At 37.5% G+C, this 8,404-nt stretch overlaps 1 protein-coding gene across 1 annotated transcript; it reads right to left on the bottom strand.

The window, feature by feature from the left end:
• Nucleotides 1-221: 221 nt before the first annotated feature.
• Nucleotides 222-668, bottom strand: LOC141679510 (uncharacterized). Its single transcript, XM_074485993.1, has one exon. The coding sequence runs from the start codon at nt 666-668 to the stop codon at nt 222-224; it is 447 nt and encodes a 148-aa protein (XP_074342094.1).
• Between the last annotated feature and the right edge of the window lie 7,736 nt (nt 669-8,404).

Genomic DNA, 8,404 nt, shown 5'->3' with positions numbered 1-8,404 from the left:
TTCGAAACGCGCCAGGCATGAGGCACGTTGTCACTACTCAGGGTTTCCGACTTGTAGGATCCTCGTCCTCATGTTTTCTTGACCTTATACGGCCTTTCCCAGTTTGGGATTAGCTTTTCTTTCTCTTCAACTCCTGAAGCCTCAATCTTTCTTAAGATCAAGCCTCCTTGGTAAAAGAACCTTTCTTTAACCCTTTTATTAAAATAGAGGGAGGCTCTTCGTTAATGCTCTGCATTGCGGGCGCTGGCCTCATCTCTGACGCCGTCAATGGGATCGAGAGCGAGCCTCATGCCTTCTTCATTGGTTTCTGATTCATAATCTTCGATCCTAGGGGATCCATGTGTGATTTCAAGGGGCAGCACTGCCTCGGCTCTGTAAGCCGGCATGAATGGGGTAGCTTCAGTTGTCACTTTGCAGGTGGTACGATATGCGCATAGTATAGGCAGCAACTCATCCACCCAAGTATTTCTCGAGCGTTCAACCCTCTTTTTAAGTCCATCAAGGATAATTATGTTAGCAACTTCTGCGTGCTCGTTTGCCTGAGGATGTGCAACCGAGGTGAAGCGAAGTTCTATGTTGTTATCGTCGCAGTACTCTCTGAACTCTGCATTATCAAATTGTTTCTTATTATCCGTGACAAGGATGCGTGGGATTCCATATCGGCACATGATATTCTCCCACAAGAATTGTGCAACCTGTTCAGTTGTGATCTTAGCCAAAGGCTTAGCTTCGATCCACTTAGTGAAATAGTCTATGGCTACAATTAAGAACTTTCTTTGTGTCGTGGCCATGGGGAAAGGCCCAAGTATATCCATTCCCAACATAGCAAAGGGGATGGGAGAGTTGATGAAAATCAACATCTCAAGGGGTCATCGAACAACCGGTGCATATTTCTGGAAACGATCACACTTTTTCACATAATCTTTGGCATCCACAATCACCTTTGGCCAATAAAAGCCTAAACGGGTTATCTTATGAGCCAGTGCTCTGCCCCCCAAGTGTTTCTTACAGATACCTTCGTGTACTTCTTCAAGAGCCAAGCGTGCCTCATCGGGCCTGAGACATTTTAAGTGAGGAACCACAAAAGTTCTTTTGTACAAAATCCCATCGATCAAAGTGTATCTCAGTGCTCGAACAACCAACTTTCGAGCTTCAGTCACGTCATTTGGCAGCCAATCAGTTTGAATATGGGCCTTGATGGGATCTATCCATGACGTCCCCAGCCCTATAGGAGCTACAAGCTTAACATCAATGCTCTGTGTCTTCAAAACATGGAAGTATACACTTCCTGAACTTTCCTCTATCTCAGATGAAGCAAACTTTGACAATGCATCTGCCTTAGCATTTTTCTCTCTTGGGATGTGCTCAACATGGCATTCATCGAATTGAGTCATCACAGCCCTTACTAGGCGGACATACTTAGCCATTGTATCATCCCTTGCCTCAAACTCTCCCTTGACATGGGATATGACCAACCTCGAGTCTCCACAGAATTTTAAGTTCTTGACTCTCAGTGTTCCTGCTAAGCCGAGGCCAGCTATCAGAGCTTCATATTCTGCTTCATTGTTCGTAGTTGGGAAGTCTAGCTTCATAGCATATTCAATCAAGAACCCATCGGGGCTTTGCAAAACTAGCCCTGCTCCGCTTGAAAATGTTTTTGATTCTTCATCAAAATAGAGAACCCAATATTCCTTCTCCTTTATAGCCTTTTCTTTCCCTCCTTCATCACCTTCTGTGTCTTGAGGTATTGTATCTTCCCGCCCCCCGACTTCTTGGTTGGGTATGGTACATTCCACCACGAAGTCAGCCAATGTCTAGGCTTTTATTGCCGTTCGTGGCTTGTACTTGATGTCAAATTCTCTCAACTCTATTGCCCACTTAATCAGCCTTCCACTAGCTTTGGGACTATGGATGATATTTATCAAGTACTGATTTGTTAGCACTTCAATTTTATGAGCCTGAAAATACGGGCGCAACTTCCTTGAGGCCATTACTAAGGCTAAAGCAAACTTCTCAATAGTTGAATAATTCAACTCAGCTCCATGCAGAATTTTGCTAACATAGTATACGGGTTTCTGGACTTTAAGTTCCTCTTTAACCAATACAGCTGTTAGGTCATACACACTGTAGAGGGGGTGAATACAGTATAAAGTACAATCTAATCGAACTTTAATATCTCAAGTAACAGAAAACAAACTTTATTGAAATAATAAACGCTGTTACAGTATGGAACTGTTACCTCTCAGTGATGAACAAATATCATGAGAGCTGCTAGGGTTACTACGAATAATCTTCTCGAATATGATAACACTTATAGTGTAAACCCTATGTCTGTGTTTATATACTACACAGTTACAAGATAATCGCTAATTGATATGGAATATAATTCTGCTTCCTAAAATATATCAATCAAATATCTTTTCTTCCAAGTATTCTATTATTTATAGAATTCTTTCTTCATGCATATCTCTTCTTATGTTTATCTCGATCTTCTTTCCTTTAATCAGCTACTGTCCTTATCTGAAAGTCCTTCAACACTTAAGTTCTGATATCCATCATCTGATGATTATCTCCTGATAATATAAGTACTGATATCCTTAAGTCCTGACTTCTAGTAAGTACTGATTTATTCTATTTAAGTAAGATCTGAAAAACTAAACATAAATCATATTAGCCATGACAATCTCCCCCAACTTGTAAATTAGCATAATATACAAGTTTAACAGATATTTGATGATGTCAAAAACATTAAGTACAAATGCATGAGAATTAGACTAGCTAACTACAACTTACAGTCCTTAAAGCTTTACCAACATTTAACTTCTGATAACAGCTTCAGTCCGTACAAATATCAGAATTTAATCAGTTGTAGATCTTGACTTGGCTTCATCTTCTGATCTCTCTGATGTCAGGAGTTGTTCTGAGATAGTTCTTCAACAAACATCTTTCAGCATATCTAAATTCATCAATCATCCTCCTTTTAGCATCTTTAAGCTCTGCATTATCTTCACCAATTTGAAAGATTGCAGCCCTGAGATCATTAACCTTTGCTTTTCTTATATCCTGATCTAGTCTGATCAAATAAGCTTTATCAGACTCAAGATTGAATTCCATAGCCCTGTAACCCAGAAAGGTAGTTATAATTTTAGCAGTGTTGGGCTTCATTTCAACTATATCACCCTTGTGATCTCTGTACCTTGGAACATATGTGCTGTCAGACTTAACAAAATAAAGCCTTTTCTGTCTCTGAATCTGATCCTTCAAATAGTTTGCAGCACTTCCTGTCAATCTGTCATCCACTTGAAGTAAGAATAGTACATGCTCCAATTCTTCAAAATACTTCAATGGAATGGCATTTTGCCTTATATGATAAACCCTACCATCTGTCATGAAGTACAACAAGATGTGTTCTTTCAAGTAGGTATGGTAAACCATTTATACAGATTCCAGTTGATTCAATCTCTCAGGAGTTGCTCCAATACCCGGTTCACTCAAGGAAGTTGGATCATTGGTAGTGTTTTGTATTCTTCTTTCATCAGCACTTCCCAATCCATTTTTATCTCTTGCTTCCTTTCCAGTAACTACTCTTGCTTCAAAACCACTTGCAGCAGTCTTCAAAGGTTGAGTCTGTTTTGCTTTAGTGAATCCTGGTAGGAGTGTCTTTGATCTATCTTCTGATATCAAGTTAACTTGAGCTATGTCAGAGGTTATTTGCTTCTTTGAAATATCAGAACTTACTGTCTCTTGACTCTGAACAACTTGAGCCATATCAGAGGTTGTTTTAAGAACTTTTCTTGAAGTCAGAGCAAGATCATCCTTTTCATCAGTGATTTCTTCATTCTCAGGAGGCACATAAACCTTGATAGGTTCACCAACCTTTTCTTTACCCTTGGATCTTGGATCTATCTGTGGTTGTGATTTAGCCAATGTTGCTTCAGTATTTGTCCTTTCTTTTATCACAATGTCTTAGAGTTTTGGAAGTGTCTTTTTACCAGAAGCTTCAGATTTAGATGTGACTTTCTCTAATTTAAGTCTGGCTTCTTCTTCCATTAAACTCTCCAAGTCCATTCCTGGATTTTCCTGAAGAAATAACTGTCTTGACATTTCTTCATCAAGATCTAAAAGTTCATCAGAACTTATCCTTTTACCAGTAGCAGAACTAATTCATTTCCCAGTATCAAAACTTGTCCTGTAACTTGTGATTTCAGCTTTTCTTGATGAGAAACCTCTACCGTGACTATGACCTCTACCCATTCCAGAGTTTCCTTGATCATCCTTTTCATCATCCTTCCCTTTCAGTGTCTTGCCAGTCTTGCATTTGGACTTAATTACTTTCTCCCCCTTTTTGGCATCAGCAGGTAGGAGAAGAGAGACAAGCAATTCCACTGAGGCTTGGATTTCAGTAAGTTGAGATTGCTGAGAAGCTTGATTTTTCAGAATATCATCAATCTGAGCTTATTGTTTCTCTTGAGTCTTCTCAATATAAGCAATCCTGTCAAAGGTAGGTTGGAAGAACTTTTTCTTGTCAATTTTCTGAAGTTGGTCCCGTTTGATGAATTCTTCCTGAATCTTGTGTAGCTCTGCATGAGTAGTTGAATGGAGACCTTGTAGATGTTTAGTACTCAATGCAGTGACTCTAAGCTGGGTTTTAAAATCATCAGAAATTAACATTTCATCAGCTTTTGTCAAGTGCTCAGCAAGATGCTTTGCAGTTGGAACACATGAAACTGAGTTTCATTCCTTAGTCCACTCATGTCCTGCAGGAGTTTCACTCCAAGGCACTGGTGCTTCTCTGGTAACAAACTTCTTAACAAGTTCAGATTTAAGAATAGTTTGTTGAGGAGCATGTCCTGAAGGACCTGCTTCATCAGCATCTACATTTGGAGCAGCATCACCAGTATCTCCAGCATTTGCAGCATCAGAACTTACAGAATCAGTATCTTCTGATAAAACAACAGTGTGAGTAGCAATGGAGGCTTCAGCATCCTCTAATTGCTGATCTGGTTTTAAGTTCTGATCAACAGCCATATCCTGATGCTCACCTATATTCTGATCATCAGCATCTAGATGCAGAGAAGGTGTAGTAGAGAACTCTGGAGTTTGAACAGCACCAGTAACAGGTGTTATTGATGGATTAGTTGCTGTTAGAGCTTCTAAGAGAATTACTTCAGGCACAACCAAGGTTTGGATATCAATATCAGCACTTGTGCCTATATTAACAGGAGATACAGACTTTTGAACAGGAGACATAGATGGTGTGTTGGCCTGTTCAGGAATAGCTGCCTGAGATGGAGTTGATGAAGAAGAAGTGACTTTAGCAAATTCGTTTTCTTGTGAGATCAGAGATTCCTGATCTCCTTCCTTAGATGCTGCTTCTTCATTTGAAACTGGCCTTTTTACCCTCTGTTTCTTGTATCTCTTTGTAGATATGGATTCCTTGGGAGTTTCAGAAACATTCATTCTTCTAAGCCTCTTGAGAAGCCTAGATCCCCCAATTTCAGAATCCTTCTAAGAAGTCACTGTCTCAGCTTCTTGGACAACAGGTTCTGATGTAGAAACCTGTTCCTCACTGTCTGTAATAACCCCAATTTTTGGGAAATTTTTGAAACCCTTATGAATAGTGTTTTTGCTGAATGAGAAAACTTTTCATGCCACACTATGTAGGGGTTCTGATATGGATATTCTGAGATTTTATTAGTACTTTATATGGGATATAAGTGTATGTAAAGATCGTCAGAATCCAATTCCGAACACTTTGGTTTTTCCCGGAAATCCACAAGATACGGAGAGAATTGAGTATAAGGTGACAGGATAAAAAGGATTTAAATTAAAGGATTATAAGAGAGGATCATAGAAGGAATATAATACATTGAGAAAGGTTAAGGGAACTTAAGTAATAAGATCCCGGGTATGATCCCTCAAACGATAAACGAGAACGAAAGATAAGCGAACCGTAAAACAAATAAGTGACCAAGAGACAAGCTTGTACAAGAAGCCAGGGACTGTGACATCATCAAACCACAAGGTGTTGACAAGTGGGAGCATTATGACATGTGCAAGGTGACATAGGCATGACAAGAAAGGAAGGAGATGTGGTGACTTTTTAACCACACAAAACCAAGGGCAACTAGGTAATTCACTAAAGCAAACCACAAAAATCAACCAACCAAGCAAATCATTTCATTTTCATCAAACAAAACACAAAAATCTCTCTTCTTCTCCTTGAAGCTCTCGGGTGGTTTCTTAAGAAATGGGAAGTCCAAGCTCCTCCACTTGTTATTTTCCAAGGTAATTATCCTAGCTTCTCCTAGTTAAGTTACATACTTCCTATAAGTTTAAGCTTCTAAATCCAAGCCAATCTTTTTCTATAAATCATCAAAGAAGATGGTGAATAGTGTTTTCAAGAACTAAAATTTGTGTTCTTGAAGTTTTGTTTAGATTAAGCTTGGATAAGGACTTTAAGGGTGATTCCAAGCCATCCTCTTGATTCTCCACTCTCCAAGGAAGGTATAAACTACAAACCCTAGCTTTAGTTTTGAGTATTTAGGAATGGTTATGAGTAGTATAGTATATGTGAAGCATGAAACTTGTTTGTTTAAGAGTTTGGGTTGGAATGGTGGTGATTGATTTGTTGAGATCTTAAGATTTGGTTAAAGAATGTAGTATAGTTTAAATTCAAGTTTTAGGAGTAAGTAAATGGATTATAATGAGTTGGTTTGGGGCTGTTGTAATGTATTTTGGATGGAGTTTGGATTGGGTTGTGAATTGGGGTTGGATTGTGGTTGTTTTGAGTTGGTTTAAATTTGGGAAATCGCGTAAACATAGCCGTCGTAATGTCCGATTTACCGTAGACTGTTTTTGTTCTTAACATCAGAACCCGAGAACCCCCTGCTAGATTATGACCACTGCCATGTTTAGATAGCTCATGTTACGAGCTTCGTTTTGATATGTAGTTCGTTCGATTCCGATGCACGGTTTAGGAGAAACGACCGTTTCAGGTAACGGCATTTCGCGAACGAAACTTTTCCCCTCGCCTTACTTTGAAATGTAGGTTAAAGACCAAAAAGGGTTAATTAATGCATGAAACATTTATGGTAAGTGTTTTAGGCAGTTGGTAAGTCACTCGAGAAGGAATCGCTTTAAAACTCGTAAAGGTTAAATTATTAAAAATGGTGGAGCCGAGGGTACCCGAGTGACTTAAGCGAATCAGTGAGCGCAAAACAAGCGTTAGAGTCTAAGTTAGTTAAACTATAGATTTACAAGTGACTTTGGTTTAATTCCAACTTACTTGTTGTTTATAGGTTACCAGACTCGTCCCGAGCCATTCGTAACCCCCAGTCGCTCAGGCAAGTATTCTATCCGTTATACTGTTGTTGTGATGTATACACTTGTATATGCATTATCTTGCGATAGATGCATGTTGGTTATTTAGCAAATTCTTGCGATATATTGTAGCATGTGATATGGTATATATGCATGCCTGTTTCATATTCTTGAAATATATATCTGTTGGTTCAGTTGATAATACCTATGCTAGAGGATAGCGGTAACTTGCATATACCCTTAGTATAGGGACCCAAAGGTGAAAATATTTTCAAAAACCGGGAGTCGAGGATCCCGAGTAGATTTTATATATATGGATATGGATATTTATATATATATATATATATATTTATATATATGTATGGTTATAGTTTTCTAAACTATTAATCGAATAAGGTTTATTCGATAACTTGAAACTTTATTTTATTATTAAATATTATTTCGAATATTATTCGAAGGCGTATGACTCCTTTTATTATTTATTGAATATTATTTGAATATTCATTCGAGGGCTTATGACTCAGTTTATATTATTTAATGAATATTATTTGAATATTCATTTGAGGATGTATGACTCCTTTATTTAATGAATATTATTTATAATATTCATTCGAGGTATTATGACTCAGCTTATTTTATTTATTGAATATTATTTGAATATTCATTTGAGGATCTATGACTCCGATTATTTGCTGAGATATATTCTTTATTTTATTAAAGAATAAGGTGTAAATAATCAAACTTATTTTCGATTATTCAAATAAAGATAATACTTTCATATAAGTATATCTTTGGTTATTTAATACTCGTTTCAAGTATAAATTTTAATACTTCTACTTCAATTATTTTTTTTATAAAGATTATTCTTTATGGGAATATTATTTCATTAATAATATTCAGATATTTTCTAATATTCTGGGGACTGATTTACTTCATTAAATCAGCTTTACTCCAAACACTCTTTAAAGTGTTTTCGAGTCTTCAAAATGATTTTTAAAGTCAGAGCGGATCCCAAAACTCATTTTTATATTTAAGATCTTCCTTTTTAAGGGGATTTAAATACTCGCTCAAAACCTGGGGA

This window comes from Apium graveolens, chromosome 8, assembly GCF_009905375.1.
Source record: "Apium graveolens cultivar Ventura chromosome 8, ASM990537v1, whole genome shotgun sequence".
In the NCBI taxonomy this organism is placed as follows: domain Eukaryota; kingdom Viridiplantae; phylum Streptophyta; class Magnoliopsida; order Apiales; family Apiaceae; genus Apium; species Apium graveolens.
Note: the sequence above shows the minus strand (reverse complement) of the source record. Positions and strands in the feature narration are given on the sequence as shown.

What these genes read in the sequence shown, in the direction of transcription:
- LOC141679510 (XM_074485993.1), bottom strand. Translation starts at nt 668, where the DNA reads ATGTGCCGATATGGAATCCCACGCATCCTTGTCACGGATAATAAGAAA.